Source organism: Populus nigra, chromosome 19, assembly GCF_951802175.1.
Source record: "Populus nigra chromosome 19, ddPopNigr1.1, whole genome shotgun sequence".
NCBI lineage: Eukaryota > Viridiplantae > Streptophyta > Magnoliopsida > Malpighiales > Salicaceae > Populus > Populus nigra.
This window is the reverse complement of record NC_084870.1, coordinates 10540722-10560135: the sequence shown is the minus strand read 5'-3', so window position 1 is coordinate 10560135 and position 19414 is coordinate 10540722. Positions and strand designations below refer to the sequence as shown.

Below are 19414 nucleotides of genomic sequence, written 5' to 3'. Positions count from 1 at the left end.
GAAATGGGCCTTTTCATACTTGCTTCTCCAATTGGATGGGCCTGCTTCGAATGTGGCCTGTGCCAAGATCTGGCCCATCACCCAAAGGAATGCTTGCCTGCCCAGAGCCTATCAGCAATCAGCACTCTCTCACGCCGTCACGTCACGCTCCCCTCACCATGACACCATCACTTGGTTACAAAAGCTCTGCTGAAGGTCAATCAAAGCTCTCAGTGTAAATATATCTGTTCTTATAAAAAACTATTTTAATAACTTATTTTTATTTTAATATATTTAATATTAATGCTCTTGACTTTTTAAAAAAAAATTATTGATAAAGGATTAATTAATAAAATAAATAATTTTTAAATAACTTATTTTAATATTTTAGTTTATTTATAAATACGAAGGAATGACTTTTGTTAACAGAAAAGTCATTTTGGCTGACTTTCTCAGAGCTATAAAATCAAGAAACAAAACTTTTAAAAAATATTTTATTTATTTTTAACCATATCATTAGAGATGAACGTAGAAGCACAAAGTAGCTATACCATTAAACCAAAAAACAGTTTAATATGAAATGAGGTTAATTTATTAAATATTATTTATAAATTATGAGGTCAAAATAAATTAATAAAAAGTAAATAAAATAAATCATAAAGTTTAATCTTTTAATCAATTTAATATTAAATAATAAGATTAAATCAATCAAATTAACTGTGAAATTTATAAATTTATAATTTAATAAAAAATAAATATAATATTAAAACATAAAATTAAAAAAAAATTATTATTCAGTTAAGATTGCTTTGTCATATGCAACAAAACACCTCTTTTGTATATATTTGTTAATATCGATGAAAGGTAACAATTAAAACAGTCAGGTGATGTTGAGTGGAATAATTCAATAATGGGGGGGCAACATTGAAACTAGCAACTAGGTCAAGGACATTGGTGTCCTCAAACCAAATCCGTGGAAACATAAGGTAACTTCAGTTAAAGACACGCCGAATGCTTACGTGCCTGATAACATGATGTCTGGAAAATATCTTATATATACCAAAGTACAATTTTGCCCCTGGAAACTTGTCGTTATTTAAACAAAGTAAAACGCCTAGAAATTTTGCTGTTGCTTTCACCGATTAAGTTTCTTTTTTTATCCTCAATTCGTTTTTATTTCCTGGTCCTCGATTTTTTTTCAATCACAGTTTTTAATACCCAAATTATTGATGACAGACATGTTTTTAAAAAAGAACTAAAAGTAGCAGATCCATATTAAACAGACAGGAAGGCATCTCCGTTGATAGCTCAAACAGAGGGGAAAAGCTAGATAAACTGGAAGTTCGAAAATATCTGTTAGGTCAAATTAGCCTACCAAAACACTTAAATGGTCTCCCAAAGTTTCAAGCTTCGACTACATTTGATAGTTTGTTTCTTTAGAGAAACAAAAGAATGATTTTGGATAATTAACAGATTGACAATGAAAACAAACAAATCAGTCCCACAAAACCATATATTTGCGAACGAAGAAACTACACTTCATTTCATTACTTCCAATTTTTTCAGCAAAAGACCAATGTAACCATCGGTAAAGGTCAAAAAAGCAACAACGATAACATCATAACCATAACGAGAGAACCGGGAACCAAACAAGCTTGACTAGAAACTAAAGTCTTAATATCATAACCGACCAGCAACCAAATAAACCTAACTCCTCCAGCTACCACCTTCGGATTCACCCCTTGAAGAGTACCTAGATCCACCGTCACCATAACCACGGTCACGGCCGCCGCCATAACCGCCGCCGCCACCACTACCATATCCGCTTCCACCACCTCCGTAGCCGCCGCCGCCACGGCTGTAACCGCCGCCGCCTTCACGGCGTCCACCTCCTCCATAACCTCCGCCACCGCTGTTGCGGTTGTAGCCACCGCCTCCGCCACTTCCGCGGGATTGAGCTTCGTTAACGGTGATGTTACGGCCATCGAGGTCCTGGCCGTTCATTCCATCAATAGCATCTCTCATTGCCTTCTCATTGCCAAAGGTCACAAATCCAAAACCACGAGATCTTCCGGTTTCACGGTCATTTATAATCTGTAGACAAAAAAAATACAATCAGATATAAGGGCATTAAAATTAAACTAAAAAAAATGAACAAATCGATCGATCTTCGAGCCAGAGAGACACTGAAGATGAACGTACCGATTGTTGGTTAGTGACAGTAACATAAAAGAGAACAGTGAACAGTAACAAATAGTAACAAAGATCAAACAGATTATGGATCGCCAGAACCGAATCGGATCGGGCTAGGTCAGATCCGTCTCTGCTAAGGCAAACGGACCTTCGAATCGATGATTTCACCGTACTGGCTAAAAGCCTCTTGGAGGACTTGGTCAGTGGTGGCCCAAGCGAGGCCGCCAACGAAGCACCTGTACTCAACCTCGGCAGCCATTGCTAAACCCTAGAAAATTATAGAAAGGAAGAGTGGTCTTTTGGGAATTAAGAAGGATGAGTAAATTATGAGGAGCTGAATGATGACTTTATAGCTGAGAGCTAGTGCGTATTGCGCATCGGGAGTTAACTAGGGTTAACTTTTTAAGCGGTGAGTGTGCGAGCTTGTTTGGCTACGAGGGAATCGTCGGTTTCTGATCTGAATAGATGTGAATGGGGGCGTTTGGTCAGGGGGGCAAGCTCACAGCTAGTGGACGTGGGTTACAGTAATGAGATGGATAAAATTTTGCTTGTAAAGAAACATGTTAAAACGACGCAGATCACTATCGTTTCCGTTGTTAATTTTGGTGAATTTCACCTTCTTCCAGTGTTTATAGTTTAGCTGGATAAATTTGAGTCATCTTCATTTGAGAGCTACCAGTAAATTCGAGGAAAGATTTATATTCAAAAAAATAATCACAAATTTAACATAATTCTAAACTAATTTTTAAAATTTTATAAGCTATACAAATTATTAATAACTTGCTTAAATTCTAATAATAAAAAAAGATTGAACTTTGGCATGCAGACACTATATCGAATTATCATTGAAAATCAAATAAATTAGTGAATCAAATTGGTCATTTGAAAGTTGTTAAAAAGTATTTAAACTCCTCCTAAAGAAATAAAATAAAATACAAATAATTAATTAGATTAAAAATTATTTTATTGCTTTCCATATTATTTATGAAAAAACATCTTTACGTTAAAAGATACTAGTTTTTTTATTTTTTTAGCGTGAAAAATTATAATATTCCACATTAATAGGTTGAGAGTTGATTGCTAATCTTATTACTAGTACTAGTTATTAATTTATCAGACATGTTTTGGGGCTATAGATGGTGGTTAAGAGCAAACCTATGCAGGTTATAGCAACAGCCGAATTGGGTGCCAAAAACAGGATGTAGCTATTCTATCCAGGTTCTGCTTACCCTGCCCTAGTCGCAAGCATGTTCAAATAAATAAATATATAACCTAATCATTTGCCTTATTCGGCACGGTAAACCATGGTTGGCAATTTACTTGAGTTAAGACACGCAGAAAGTGTGGTCAAGCGGGTCCATAGTCACGTGCCTGCTGGGATGGTGGATAGATAAACACAAAATACCGACTGGCATTTGCAGGCTTCAAATATTTTAAATATCTAGAGTACAATTTCATTTGTGTCCCTATACTTTACAAGCTTGTCATTTATGTTCTCACAGTCTTGAAATGTTTTTCTTTTTTGACTTTTAGCCTCCGAACTATATGAATTATATTGTGTTTCTAATGCTTCTATGTTTTGCAATAATAATATTTATTTTTTCGACTCCATGGTATAATTTTCCAATGTTCCATCTATCCTTCATTATCCTTTCACATGAATCGGATTTTAGAGAGAAACTGATATAAAAACATGAGAATGAAAGAAATATGAAGGAAAATTGGGCATCTTTTATCAATTCCATGATTTTGAAACTATATAATAAATATTATAAAATATCAAACAAGGCGATCGAGATTAAGCACTGCTAAATTTACAAGGATTGAGATGTAGTTTACCTAAATATCTAGCACAGCATAAGTACAACTGTGCCCCTCTACGCTTGCCATAATTTCTTTTTTTTTCACCGGGAGTTATACGGGTCTGTTTGGATTTTTTGGGATATACTTAAAGAGCACCTGACCTCCTTATCGTTTCGTATCTTTTTGTTGTGGCCCCTGTGTTTACGAAAGAGAAATATGCGATGAATCATTGTTTTGAGCTCCGCCGCGGTAGGGTTTGTCATTGAATGAGGGATTGTTCTTAAAATATTTTTTATTTTAAAATTATTAAAATAATATTTTTTTATTTTTAAAAAATTATTTTTAATATCAATATATTAAAATAATTTAAATATATAAAAATAATAATTTTAACGTAGCATAATAGCATGGTGAATATCATTATATTTAACAGGTTTTCATTCTATTTTTTTGAAAAATACGGTAAGGTTTTATTTCTATTTTTCTCGAAATATATTAACATTTTTTACAGTAAAAATATCAGCAATATCTGCAAACGCGGATTTGAAGGATCCAAGAAAATCATAATTGTGGTTTTTATATGTGTTTTGCTTCTAACAAGGAACTAAATCTGAGCAACCCAAAATGCCTTTGATTTCTTTCTATTTTTTCGAAATATATTAGCATTTTTTGACAATAAAAATATTAGGAATATCTTCAAATGCGCATTCGAATGACCTAAGAAAATATAATTGAGATTTATATTTTTCTTCTATATATAAAAAAAAAACTAAAATCTAGTGGAGCAACCCAGAATGCCTTCGAAAAAACTAGTTACGATTTTTGCAGTTGCTGTGCCCAAAGGCAAGATGTTGATTATTTGGGCTAACCATATAGCCCTGCACAACTAGTGGACTGCTACAGCATTTGCTAGTATCAAGGGCCAAGTTGACTATCAGGTAAAACAGCCATGAATAAGCTATTAGCTAGTCAACGGAGCCCGCTGTCCAATCACTAGCCCACGTAGGTTTTCTAGATTTGGGCCCATGAGCTATTCATCGTAATCATAAGGCTTGTTCTAGTGATCTTCGAGGTGTGCTAACCTTGATCCATGCCGTGGATCATAATTGGTAATCCAAGATGTTCCGTATTATTCATGGTGTCATTTTCTTTTAATGTATGGCTTGGGGATAATTATTTTGCGAAATAATAAAGCATTATTTTGTATCTTTTCCATGATTCTATAAAATTACCATGTTTTTTAAAGTCTAGAGCTTGTTTGGTACTGTGATAGTAGTTCTTTGTCAAATTATTTTTTCATTTGAGATGCATTAAAATAATATTGTATTATTATTTTTTAAAATTTATTTTTAACATCAATACATCAAAATAATCTAAAAATTTAAACAAGAAAATATTCAAATTAAATGAAACACCATTCAAGTCGTGTTCCAAAACGACATCTTAAACTATATATCATGATATCTCACACATAGATTAAATCAACATTAAATTTAAAAATACATTTTTTGAGTGCTTATTTAAAAGTCTACACTAGAAATTTCAAAATTAATAACCATGTTTTGCCTTTGGGTAACTCTGTAGTTGTAATATTACACATAGGAAGCGAGCGTCCAAAGCCAAGGCTTTATGAGTAAAGCCGATTGTTGACATGTTGTACGCGTTTTGGGATGTCAAACTCATAAATGAGCTTGCGTCACTAAGAACAAAACCGTGATGACAGTAAGGCCTAAAACAAACAATATATGACATGCTGAGCTGGGTTATTACATTTCAGAGCCGAGGACGACTCGTTTTAAGGTGGAGGGATTGTAATATCTCATATCAGAAGCGAGTGTCCAAAGTCAAGATTTTACAAGTAAAATCAGCTGCTGAATGATAGACTCAAAAATGAATTCGTGTAATCAAGAATAAAATCAATCACAAGAATGATAATACCCAAAATGAATAATATAGGGTTATGTCGGGCTATTGCAGTAGCCATCAATTTGAATATATTTTAGTAGCGGGATAATTGTCGAGGGTCGAAATTGAAATTCAAAGTCCCAAGTTATTAATTTATCTTCGCTGATGAAATCTGGAGTGGCTGTAAGTGAACATTTCGCAAACTTTTTGATAATCAAATGGCTTGACTAGCCATGATGAAAACACAAACACAAGTTTTTGTTTAGTTTTGAGTAGTTCTAAAAAATGGTAGTGTGTCGCCATTTTCTTCTTTCATTGTCAACAAAATTCGTAGAAGCTAAAGTTTTTTTTTTTACCAACATTTTCTCTCTCTTGAATTTGGGTGGAACTGGATAGCATGATTGCAAGTTTGCCTTGCAAGCATTTTTTGTAATGGATCAAGGTAGCATCATGAAGAAATTGTCGTTTTTCCACACTAAAACTAAAATATTTTTATATAGAAATTTAGACAAATAATCATTTCACTACAGTGCTAGAAGTAAACCCACTTTAGCATCCAATGGAAGTTTTCAATGACTCAACAAGAAATTAAAAAAAAAACTAAATAAGCTTAATTTTAATATTTTTTATATTAATACAGTAAAATTATTTAAAAACACTAGAAAATTTATATTAATTTAATATTTTTTAAACCTAAATATATTTTTAAAATACACTCAAATTAAATTTTAAACATAAAAATAAACACACACACGAAGAGGGGAACCATTTTCGCCTTGCAAGAAAATATCTTCGCCGCAAAATGAAGGATAAAAGTGTAACCGTGTAAACTTTTCTCTACATTCGTTTCTCTTGAACTCCTTTCCATCCAAACAACATCTCATGAAAGTTTTTTTTATTAATGTGGGTGTTCGAGTTAACCTACATATAATTTGACTAATTTTACGAACTCTAAAATTAATAATTATATAAGTTTTTAATAGCCAAGTATAAAGTTAGTGTATCATTGATGCTCTATTTGATAATGAATTTACATTTGGTTTAAAAGTGTTTTTATTGGAAAAAAAACTATTTTTTTAAACTATTTTTCTATGTGTTTGACAATTTATACTATTTTATCAAATGCACATCTATAAGTGTCAACAAAGAGTCTAGCTAACTCTGGCACGAGGAGCCCTACAAGACATCACTTTCCCTCCCACTCCAAGTAAAACCATCGTTTATGTGTTTAAAATATCTGATGATAAAATCTCAGCTGAAGTCGAAGCCAAGAAAGAAGAAGAAAACGAGAGCATGAAACTATTAGAAGCAAATTCACTGGATAATGTCATAATAATAATTAAAATTAAAACTAATTGTATACAGGAGAGCCCCTCTTTTGCTCATGCCGAACGCGGTTTATCGCGCAAGCTCGTATATGTTTAGGAATATGATAATTATTGTTTTTAAAATACTTTTTACTTAAATATTTATTATATATCAAGATAATATTTTTAAAAATTTTATTTTTGATATTCGTATATTAAAACGATAAAAAAACACAAAAAATAAACTAAAAAAATAAATAAAATTTAAAATACAGTTGAATCACAATATTAAACACACCTAAATAAAGCACTAATAACCAAACACATTTTGCCGCGCAAGCTCATATATGTTTAGGAGTATGGTAATTATTGTTTTTAAAATATTTTTTACTTGAAAATACATCAAAATAATAATTTTTAAAAAGTTTATTTTTGATATCTGCATGTTAAAACAATAAAAAAACACAAAAAATAATATAAAAAAATAAATAAAATTTAAAATACAATTAAATCACAATGTCAAACACGTCTAAATAAAGAGCACTAATAACCATTATCCGTGGATCAAAACATGATTAGTTTGATCTACTGCTATTTTAATAAATAAATAGAACCGCTAACTCTCATGAAAGATTATTACCTTTATTAGTTGCAAAAAAAAGGGTATCGTTGTTGAGATTTTAAAATGAAGGGCATCTAGATAAAATATTGTAAACCACTTAGATTGATGCGGGTGTTGATTTTTTTTTTATAATTTGGATCCAAGTTTAGGAGGAAAAAAAAACAATTGTGTAGCAAATTTGAATACGTGGGTCTCACATGGTGGTGCCAAAAAAGGTTCGTTCATCAATCATTAGATCTAATATTTAGATGGCCCAAGAATAATGTACCACTGTACAGCCTGGGATCTCATTTAAAAAGCACAGAGATATTTAATTTTATGATACTAAAGACCTGCCCTATCTCCCGTGGTCACACACCCAGACACGTCATAATCATGTCCTAATCGACAAAGTACCTTATTTTATTACGAAGAGGAAGAAGAAGAAGGCGAAGCACCAGAATATACACACTAAAGTCCACAGTATGATACCATTAAATTAATATCCGGGCTGGTTAGAATTACTGGTCCACGAGTGCCCAACGAGGCATGCCGTTGAGCGGTCATTTGTCGCTCGTCAAATAGATAGTTGCCACTTGAATCTAATTGTCTCGATTAGTTGTTGATTTAAGTGATTAAAGGGGGTGCTTGGAAGTTTGTTAATGATTGTTTCTTAATTTAAAAATATATGTTAAAATAATATTTTTTATTTTTTTAAAATTATTTTTAATATTATTACACCAAAATGTTTTTAAAGTTAATTTATTTCTAAAAAACTGCTAACCAAACCGGATCGCCTAATGTGTTCTCTATGGAAGGGTTTTGGGATCTGCTTTGCGTATGGATTTGGGATTCCTTTCAAGGGAGGAAACGAGGAGTATTTAGAGCGTGTTTGGTAGTGTGGTTGCGGGTGCTTTTCAAATAACTTTTCGTGCCAAAATGTATGCCAACGATGTTTTTTTATTTTTTAAAAATCATTTTTAACATTAGCACATCAAAACGATCCAAAACGTACAAATCATATTAAATTTTAGCAAAAAAAAAAAACAAAAAATTTTCAAATTTTTTAGGAACGCGGCCGCAGCCGCGTTCCCAAACGGTCCCTTATTATTGTTTGCTAACTTTTCTTTCATTTTGAATCAAACAAAAATCAAAGGACGAGAATGACATGGAAAACACCAGAATGTCAACAGAAAAATGGGGAGACTCTGTAGATAATGACATGGCAGCCGACATTGAGATAGAATGCAAGCAGCGAGCCTAAAGACCAGGTCGTGGTTGACTGGCTTGGTGATTTGTAGTAAATATGCCAATAAGGTGGGTGCCAATCAACATTAATACGTGATGGTTTCGGACCCGGAAGTTAGAGAGTTTAGTAACGCGGTGAAGACTAATTTTTTTAAGGTGTTTTTTTTTAAAAATAATAATATTTTTTAAAGATTTTTAATCACTACATCAAAGCCATAAAAAATATATATTTAATATATTTTTAGAAAACAAAATCAACTAGTCATGTTATTTTTTTAATTAATTAATAAACAAATTTATCAGATCAAATCAAGAGTTTATCTTGCTTTTTAAGAAGAGGTTTTACATTTAGAATATGTTTGGCAGTGTGTGGTAGTGGTTACTTTTCAAATAATTTTTCGTACTAAAATAAATATAAATGATATTTTTTTTTATTTTTTAAAAATTATTTTTAACAGCAGCACATCAAAACGATTCAAAATATACAAATCATATTAAATTTTAATAAAAAAAATTAAATTAAAATTTTTAAAAATACAATTTACACCTCGTTCCCAAACGATTTCTTAGTATCCATGATTTTTAAAAAAAAAATAAATAAAAGGGAGGACTCGAGTTTATAATTTTCCCGTAATATTCTAAAGCCAAACCAATCTTAATCGCTTGCCTAACCATGTGGGTTGATGACACGACTTGACGCAGAAGGCTGCTTCGTATTCGTGGCATGAATCTTTTGAACTTAGATTTGCAAAATGGGTTTCATGTGCACTAGTTCTGGTTTTTTCCCTTCTTCCTTCCTTTTCCTCCTGATCAAGAATCGCTTCCCCTTTTACACTGCAACTATTTTCCCCCCAGCTGCTCGATTATGTTTAATGGAGAAGATAAAGTGCTGAACAGTGGAAACATGTGGCAACATTAATATTTCCATTCATAATTTCTTGAAAATCTCTGTTACAAGCTTTTATTTTCATGTTCTTGCTGTTTTAAACAGTAGCTGCTGTCACATGCCAATGTTCTGTATACGACCAGTGTATGACATGACAAGCTATCCATAAACTCAATGCAGCAAAAATAAATAAATAGAGCTGACCACTGAGCGTGCTTGACTCTCCACTGTCCCTCTTTGCCTCCCAGTGCACCAAGATACAGCAAGAAACTTTATCTGTAATTGCTTCTCCCATTTGCGCAGTGACCGGCAAATATGGAGTATCAGTTCAAAATGCCAAAATCTAATATATATATATATATAGTTTTGATGCTCATAGACCTGGTTGGTGTGATTTTTTCTTGGCCGGTGATTATCATATCGCTTCACAAATCACTTATCATATGGTGCATTTTTTTTTCCTGAGGCGTGGTAAGATGTTTTAAGAGCTCGTTTAGTATTTGTGTTAATGATTTTTTATTATAGTATTTTTTTAAAAAAATATATTAAAATATTTTTTAATTATATTTAATATCAATATATTAAAATTATCTTAAAAAAATAATTTTTAAAAAAGATGTAATAAGACAACATGGGTGACTTTTTTTTTTGGGTCTTCTTCTTGGTTAAACTCCCTCCCCTGTTGCAAGAATTTCCTCGCACGTGTCAATTTTCAAGCCTGCTTGCTACAATTCAAAATTCAAATAGCTAAATGTAAGAAAAAATAAAAAATTCAAAGTGATGGATGAGAAAAGATAAGATAGCAAACAACTCATTAAACTCATTAAACGACGAGGAAAATATATGATTCCACACGTTGAAGCCCGACAGAGTACAATAGCTCACATCAGAGATAAATTCAACAATCCTAATAAGGTTAAAATTGTTATGGATTTTTTTGACATTTTTTTCTGGTGTTGGGTGAAATGATCATGATCATTTTGATGCGCAAGAAAACTTCATTTGAACGTGTGATTCTGGCAACGTACGTGAAACGCAAGGAATTGGATGAAGAGATTACGTAATGAAATTTAAATTCAATTGTGTGTTTTAAAAACGTTTTTTAAAAAATTTATTTTTTTTTATTTTTTTTTTATTTTAAATTAATATTTTTTTAATGTTTTCAAATTATTTTGATGTGCTGATATTAAAAATAATTTTTTAAAAATAAAAAAAATATTATTTTAATATATTTTTAAATAAAAAATATTTTAAAAAGTAACTGTAATCACACCTCTAAACAAACAAAACTACTTAAATTCATTTTTTTCTATGGATATAATCTTGAGGTTTTTTTTTTTTAATTGCATGATAGAAAATGAATGCATAGTAAACACGTAATATAAAGTAAACATCAATCCATAAATTTTTTTATGGTGTTAAAAGTGTAACTAATAACATTTTATTATTTATTTTTTGAACTCATTTAAAAAGATAGAGATAAAAAAAAGAAATTTTAGATTGATATATTTTTATAATTTTTTATGGGTCAGGAGTTTTTTTTTTTCATGTATTCTTTCTTCAAGGTTAGCACAGTAAATATTTTCCGTCTATTTCCTTTTAAAATATTTTAATACTTTTATATATGTTTAAAAGAACGCACAAATAAGAATAATTATTCATAAATAGAACATTATGAAGATTTTATTTAATTTTTCAATTTCTTAAAAGAAACCCAGGGTGAAAACTTGTTGCTGGCCATGCTAAGAAAATAAAACATGATATATTATAATTACATCAACTAACAGGTTTAATTTACCAAAAATCCTAAAGCCACCCCACGCAGTATAGTCGCAGCAGCATACACGCACGAGTATATATGGAAATATGAAGAACTTACCCTACAACACGCCTTTCAATTTTGTCCCTTACACGTACCAAACTACCCCTGGGCAACAATTGCTGCAACGCTGCTGCACAGACCAACCCCGCTTTTGCAACTATTGCTGCCACGCCAGCACAGCTACTTCAACTGCCACCTAATTAGATTGAAAAAATAAAATAAAATCCGTTGTTATTAGGATTAAAAATCATACGGGGATCAAGTCAAGAGAAAAAAAAATGCTTAATGAAATTCATTAAGATGGTGTGGAGTATTTGTTAAAAAATATTTTTATATTAATAAATTAAAATAATTTAAAAATATATATATAAAAATAATCTAACAAATAAAAACTCAGGTTGATGTGAGTTATAAATGACGTATTTGAGAATGTGATATTAGTTATGGTTTAAAATGATTTTTGTTTAGAAATGCATTAAAATAATATATATTTTTAATTTTTTTAATTAAAATATTAAAACGATATGAAAATATATAAAAATATAATTTTAAACAAAAAAATATTTTAAAAAATTATGATGGCGTGGATTATTTTTTTAATACTTTTTAGTTAAAAAATATTAAAATAATACTTTTTATATCAATACATTAAAATTATGTAAAACTACATATAAAAAAATAATTTAATAAACAAAAACTCAGGGCGATGGGAGTTACGAAATACAATTCTTTTAACTCAACGATGACTTTTAGAGCGAGAAGATGAAATCAAACTGTGTGATTATGTCCGGGTGAGCAGCATCAACATCATATCATTATTTTTATTATTTTTTATTCACCCACTGCCACAATAAAACCATCAATTCATCCCGAAATTTATGTTTGGTTTGACTATTGAATCGTTGACCAATGACCGCTTACACTGTACTTTCATCATCTCTCTCTCCAATATTAATTGACACAGCATACTTGTATTCGAATCATTGTATGCATGATTTTTTCTCTCTTCAATAATACTGAAAAAACAGCAAATAATAACTTTATTCCTTTTATTTTTCTAATTTTTTCTTAAAAAATACTACTTTGAAAAGCAACACTTCTTACTGCTTAACAAACATTCAAGGGTGAAAGAACTAAAAAATAATTTTATCAAATATCCTCCATGATTAAAAAAAAAATCCCATAGATTAGAACAATAAATCCCATAAATCATTTGAATTCTTTGAAAATAAAGTTCGAAAAAATTGCGTTTCTGGGCCCACAAGTTTTCTTTCTAATTATGGAAAAGTATCTTTAGTTAAATGGCACACATCCCCACCACCATCTATACCAAGTTTCTCTAAAAAAAAAAAAAAGTTTCTCTAAAAAAAAAAATTTTTCTCTACTAAACTTTCCTTGAGCAGTTGAGTGACATAAATTCATCGTTTATTTTCTCCCTTAAATTAGAAAAAAATTAAATAAATAATTACATGCACCTGTATTCTTATAGAGAGAGAGAATCTTGACAGAGAAAATGAAACACATTACTAATACTGCATTAGTGTACTTGTGGTATAAATAACAGGGGATGAGGGGAGTGCCAGGAAGAGTAGTTTGAACTTAGCTGGCAAGTGCATGATTACCGGAGGTCAAACACAACAACACCAATCCAACATAACCTCGGCACCACCGGAACATTTACCTGAAGCACTGGTCCATAACCCCTGACCCATGAGCTCAGCCCTGGCTCATGCCTCTTTTTCACAAAGCTCAAGCCGCTATCAAATATCAATCTCTTGCTTTATGAATTGTCAAAGCTTGCACACTCAAAACACCAGAAGCCTTTTAAGCCCTCCCTTTTTATATTTTCCATCTTCACTGCTCCTATTTAGAGTGTTTTGAGAGAGATACTGTGATAGTCCACACACAGTATCTTTCTGGCCAGCCATTTTTAATTTTCTAATTATTTTTTAAAGAAATATTATATCTACATGATTGTTTCTTTTTTGTTTTTTTAATCTTTTGTTTCTCTCGTCAACTGAAGAAGCTGGAATTTAGAAAGAGAAAGAGAGAGTAGGTAGAGAGATAGCGCGATTCAGATTGGTTACCAACAAATCTTGAATCAAAACCTTGTGATTGCGGTAAGAGTCTGTGTCTGCAGTTTAGTAACCTTTTGATGTTTCTTTTTAATGAGGAGAAAACTAAAAAGAAACAAACTTTACAGTGAGAGAAAGCCAAATAAAAAACCCACATTTTTGTTTGTACCAATTTATGCTTATTACATGCAAAGCTTGAATCTTTGATATGAAGAAGAGAGTATTTGTGTTAGAAATTCAATCCCCATAAGCCATGGTGGATCAAAGGATTGTATTAGCATTAAAGTTTTTACTTTTGGTGTTGTTTTTTGAGTCCACATTTGAGCAACAACAGCAAGAGAGGCTTACCTCACCAATAGAGAGAGCAGCTTTACTCGGACTAAGATCTTCTTTGGGGTTAAGAAGCAGGGACTGGCCAATAAAGGCAGACCCTTGTTCAATTTGGAATGGTATCAAATGTGAGAATGGTAGTGTTAGTGAAATTAACATTTCAGGGTTTAAAAGGACTAGACTTGGTTCTCAAAACCCACAATTTGGAGTTGATTCTCTTGTTAATTTAACAAGACTTAAATCTTTTAATGCTTCTGGTTTTTATCTTCCTGGTTCAATTCCTGATTGGTTTGGTCAAAGGCTTGTTTCCCTTCAAGTTCTTGATCTTTCTTCTTGCTTGATAAGTAATGCTATTCCGGGGAGTTTAGGGAATTTGACCAGTTTGACTGTTCTTTATTTGCATGATAATAACTTGACGGGTATGATTCCGTCGAGTTTGGGACAATTGGTGGGACTTTCAGTACTTGATCTTTCGTCAAATATGTTTACTGGATCTATTCCTGTATCATTTGGTTCGCTTCAGAATTTGACAAGGCTTGATATTTCTATGAATTTCTTGTTCGGTTCGGTTCCACCTGGCATTGGGATGCTTTCAAAGCTTCAGTATTTGAATCTTTCCATCAATGACTTGTCGTCTTCGATACCTGCTCAGCTTGGTGACCTTAGGAACTTGGTTGACCTTGATCTGAGCTTCAATTCATTATCTGGGTCATTGCCAGCAGAGTTGAGAGGCTTGAGGAATTTGCAGAGAATGCTGATTGGGATCAATTTGCTTGGTGGGTCTTTGCCAGTCAATTTGTTTCCTGTTCCAAGTCAGTTGCAGACTGTGGTGTTGAAGAGCAATGGTTTTATTGGTGCGGTCCCTGATGTGCTGTGGTCAATGCCTCGATTGCGCTTGCTTGATATCTCCGGCAACAATTTCACTGGTATGCTGTCAAATGCTAGTTTGAATACTAACACTACTACTGCAGAATTGAATGTATCCCAGAATTTGTTTTATGGAGGTCTTACACCTGTGTTGAGAAGGTTCAGCGTTGTAGACTTGTCAGGTAATTATTTTGAAGGCAGGGTTCCAAATTATGTGAGTGACAATGCTTCTCTTGTTAGCAACTGTCTCCAAAATTTGTCAAATCAGAGGAGTTTGCTTGACTGTACATCTTTCTATACTGAAAAGGGCTTGATTTTTGATAATTTTGGACTCCCGAACTCCACACAGCCTCCTGCAAGGGAAAATTCAGGGAAGAGCAAAAGAAAGGTCATTATATTGGTAAGTGTTTTGGGAGGATTTGGGCTTATTCTGCTTTTGGTGATATTGATAGTGCTGCTGCTCTTTTTCATCCGTAAGACGGGAAATAAAACTCAAAGAGGGGTTGGGGTTGGTCCAGCAACTCCAGTTCCTTCTGGGAGCAGTCCACCACCTCCTGGGAGCAGTCCACCACCTCCTGGTGTATCAATTGACTTTTCAAGTTTAGGAGACATATACACATATCAGCAGCTTCTCCTAGCAACTGGTGACTTTAGCGATGTGAACCTCATCAAATATGGCCATTCAGGGGATCTCTACAAGGGAATCTCGGAAAGTGGGATCCCTGTGGTTATAAAAAAGATTGATCTGCAGTCCCATAGGAAAGAAGCGTACTTATTGGAATTGGATTTTTTTAGTAAAGTTTCAAATCCCAGATTGGTTCCCCTTTTGGGACTTTGCCTAGAGAAAGAAAATGAGAAATTCCTGATATACAAACATATGCCAAATGGAGACTTGTCAAGTTCCTTGTACAGGAAAACCAATTCAGAAGATGGTTTGAAATCATTAGATTGGATAACAAGACTGAAAATTGCGATAGGAGCTGCTGAGGGTTTATCATATCTTCATCATGAATGCACTCCGCCCATTGTGCACAGGTAATCTGAAGATACGCTTCTTATTGTTGCCTTGTTCACTTTCCTTTTTGTGATTTCTTTTTGTTGTCAATCACAGTAAGTTCACTTAACTTCCTCTTTGTTCCAGTGAGTGAGTTTCCATGCATTATGTAGGAAGACACCTAGTTATGTGCCCAATATAGTCGTTGAAGTTCAATAAAATATGGACAAACCGTAGCACATCTCAAATTCTATTAAATGAATGTCATAAGATAGCCGAATGTTCAATGCCAAGGTTAATCATGTGGCACAATTGATTGTTAAACTATAAGTCTGCTTTTATTTCAATCCTGAGTTCACTGTTGTAAAGCTAATGCCCTGGCTCTGTGTGATAGTTCCGGTGCTTAAAAGTAGGGTCTGAGTTGGTGTGATGGAGGGTATTGCAAGTGCATCTTATTGCTGCAATTACTGAACTGTTTTCTTTTGGTTTCTTGAAGAGATGTTCAAGCAAGCAGTATACTCCTTGATGATAAATTTGAAGTACGGTTAGGGAGCCTGAGTGAAGTCTGCACTCAAGAAGGAGATACACATCATAGCAGGATTACCAGGTTTCTGCGTTTGCCTCAGTAAGTATTGTATTAAAAGTTGTCACTGTACACTGTCTGGACAGTTTGAATCTGCAACCTTGGCTGGATAAATATCATGTTTTGTTATTAGTTGCTATCTTCACTTGCATATAACATGTTAACTTTTGGTTATCTACATGAAAGTTTCTTGCGATGGGTTTGGTTGTCTCATTTTGTGGTCTGCATGGTGAACGAGTCTGTGAATTTTATTTTTCCACCTAGCTGTTAACCATAACTGGCCTTGTTGAATTACTTCTAATTTTTATTTTTCAAGAGTACCTGTTGCGTGGGACATTCCTGGCTTAAATGACATTAATTTTGGTTGTTTGTAGTCTCTAACGTAGCATTGCTGTTACTATTCTGCCAATAATAACTTCCTCTAGTTCTCGCTTTTATTTGATATATGCAGCTGGAAAATCCTTAGTTGTGACTATTTGATGTGATAAATTTTCTTGCCACCAACATCAAGTGGGTGATTTTATTGATCTTTTTTCTTTCTCGATGGAAAAGTTTCAGAAACTGCGCTGCTAAGTTTTTCTGCAGCATCCCCTTTAATCGGCTTGGGTTTCATGAACTATAAGATGTTCCATAGTTATGATCTAGTTATTTTGAAACTTAGGAGATTGGATCTTGTGATTTTTTCTGTCCTTTTGGGAAGCTCTTCAATTTGTAGACCAGGGGATAATTGCAAAGGTTAGAAGTAAACACTTGAGAGTTCTTTCATTGCGTTCACCTTGTAAAGTCAAGAAAAAGAGTGTAAAGTGTGAAAACACTAGCATGGTGTAGTTTACTTTATACGTGGTCTTGAACATGACATGGTCATATGGTTCAAGTTCAACTACTGTCTTGGTATCTAATGAATGAAAAACACGAGCAAGATTATACATGACATAACACTTTTGAAATTCAATTTGATGCACTAATAGCATATATCTTCTTTTGTTATTTGTGGTTGGACTATACCTGCTAACGCCTAATTGTTGCCTCAATAAGCTGTAATGAGGGATTATGTTGCATGCTTGTTTTTGCATATCAAGGTAGTGATTTCAGTGTTTCTTTATCATTTGCAGGTCATTGGAGCAAGGTACTTCTGGTACGCAAAGATTTAGTTGTAAAACATCACCAAAATTTGATTATGTTACCTGGCTTCATTATGTTATCTAGCTAGAAGAAACTATATGCTCTAGGGTTTGTCATACACACCAAAATTAAATAACTTGTTATGATGTTATAGTACATATGGTTACTAAAAACTTTAGGTTGAGGCGTCAATAACATGAAATATTAAATCCATTCTTAAGACAATATAAATCTTCCATCCAGAACCTTTTTAACCATGCTGAATTATGAGATGGGTGGTTTTTATCACTGTAAAATAGTATTTCAGTTGATGTAGTTCATTGTTAACTCTGGTTAACAAGGTGCTGCCATGCCTTGGAACAGGGGATACAATAACCTGCCATATCATAGTTTTACCCAATTTGCTCATGCAGAATTGCTGTTCATATAGCATTGCTCCTGAACTGGTTGATGCTATTTGGCCCTAGAAAAATCATGATTTCGTTTCAGAATCGTAATGTACTGACTCACTGTCAATTTTTTTGATACATAATCTTTGCAAGGAGGATTGAGATATCGTTTCTTGATTCTGACTCTCCATAATATTATATAATTTAAAGTTTAATAATGTTTCTGGTGTAGTTTCTGAACTCTATTTTTTCTTGAATATGGACAGGTTCATTGACAGCCACGTGTGCCTATGATGTTTATTGCTTTGGGAAGGTATTACTCGAGTTAGTTACAGGAAAGCTGGGCATCAGTGCATCTAGTGATGCTCAGCTGAAGGAATTTTCAGAACAGATTCTACCCTTCATTAGTATCTATGACAAGGAACTTGTAATAAAAATTGTGGATCCATCCCTGATCATTGATGAAGATCTGTTGGAGGAAGTTTGGGCAATGGCCATTGTTGCGAGGTCTTGCCTCAATCCAAAGCCTTCAAGGCGCCCTCTTATGAGATACATCCTCAAGGCTTTGGAAAATCCTTTGAAGGTAGTGAGGGAAGAAAATTCTGGTTCTGCAAGGCTTAGAACAACATCTTCTAGATCTTGGAATGGTTCTCTATTTGGGAGTTGGCGTCGCAGCTCATCTGATGTAGCAGTCATTCCAGCAGCCTCCAGTGCCAGGCCAGGAGGAAGTAGTTTTAAACAGTCAGGAACTTCAAACTCTCAGGGTAGTGGCCAAAATGGTGGTGGCGACCATTCCTCGTCACATAGACGGCATTCTAGAGAGATTTTCCCTGAACCATATGATGAGCAGGATGTAGAGAAACAGGATTAAAATTAACAGAGATGTTTATTTTTCTTAATTCTTTGTCAATAATACAGCAGGCTTCCTATTTGAATGCCTGTTTGTTGGTGTCCCCAGTGCACTGTCCATGGTTCATGGAGTTGATTGCGGTCTCAAGCCCATTTTGGTATATTTTGGGTGTTAAAGGTGCGTATCTACTTCCACAGGAAGCGAGCAGGGCTTACATAATGATTATTGGATAGAGAAGATTGAGAAGAGTCAGAGGACCCGTTTTTATCTGTAATTGATATTTTGTTCATGGTCTATTTTTGTGCAATGTAAAGTGTAATTGCTAAGAATTTCATCATTCAAAACCTTCCCGTTTTCAAAAAGAAAGACAGGCAAGGTAAATACCTTAAACCCTATTGTTCTGTCTCATATTGAGATTGGTTCAGCCTCTTTAGTTTGGTTGTGTAAAAGAAGTCGACTA

The 19414-nt window shown here is 33.4% G+C and overlaps 2 protein-coding genes across 2 annotated transcripts; one reads left to right on the top strand and one right to left on the bottom strand.

Moving 5' to 3' along the window:
* Positions 1 to 1495: 1495 nt before the first annotated feature.
* Positions 1496 to 2507, bottom strand: LOC133680468 (glycine-rich RNA-binding protein 7-like). The gene is made up of 2 exons (XM_062103434.1): positions 2321 to 2507; positions 1496 to 2073 (listed from the first exon to the last, which is right to left on the bottom strand). Exons 1-2 carry the CDS (start codon positions 2429 to 2431, stop codon positions 1687 to 1689), a joined length of 498 nt encoding a protein of 165 aa, XP_061959418.1. The 5' UTR covers positions 2432 to 2507; the 3' UTR covers positions 1496 to 1686.
* A 10811-nt stretch (positions 2508 to 13318) lies between these two features.
* On the top strand, positions 13319 to 19344 carry LOC133680480 (probable LRR receptor-like serine/threonine-protein kinase At2g16250). The gene is made up of 4 exons (XM_062103460.1): positions 13319 to 16051; positions 16507 to 16635; positions 17706 to 17728; positions 18371 to 19344. Exons 1-4 carry the CDS (start codon positions 14073 to 14075, stop codon positions 18973 to 18975), a joined length of 2736 nt encoding a protein of 911 aa, XP_061959444.1. The 5' UTR covers positions 13319 to 14072; the 3' UTR covers positions 18976 to 19344.
* Positions 19345 to 19414: the final 70 nt, after the last annotated feature.

Bases quoted from the DNA above. Each gene is read 5' to 3' on its own strand.
- LOC133680480 (XM_062103460.1), top strand. From the start codon at position 14,073: ATGGTGGATCAAAGGATTGTATTAGCATTAAAGTTTTTACTTTTGGTG. The intron at 16,052-16,506 runs GTAATCTGAAGA...GGTTTCTTGAAG, and splicing joins ACTCCGCCCATTGTGCACAG to AGATGTTCAAGCAAGCAGTA. The intron at 16,636-17,705 runs GTAAGTATTGTA...TATCATTTGCAG, and splicing joins AGGTTTCTGCGTTTGCCTCA to GTCATTGGAGCAAGGTACTT.
- LOC133680468 (XM_062103434.1), bottom strand. From the start codon at position 2,431: ATGGCTGCCGAGGTTGAGTACAGGTGCTTCGTTGGCGGCCTCGCTTGG. The intron at 2,074-2,320 runs GTCCGTTTGCCT...TTTTGTCTACAG, and splicing joins GTGAAATCATCGATTCGAAG to ATTATAAATGACCGTGAAAC.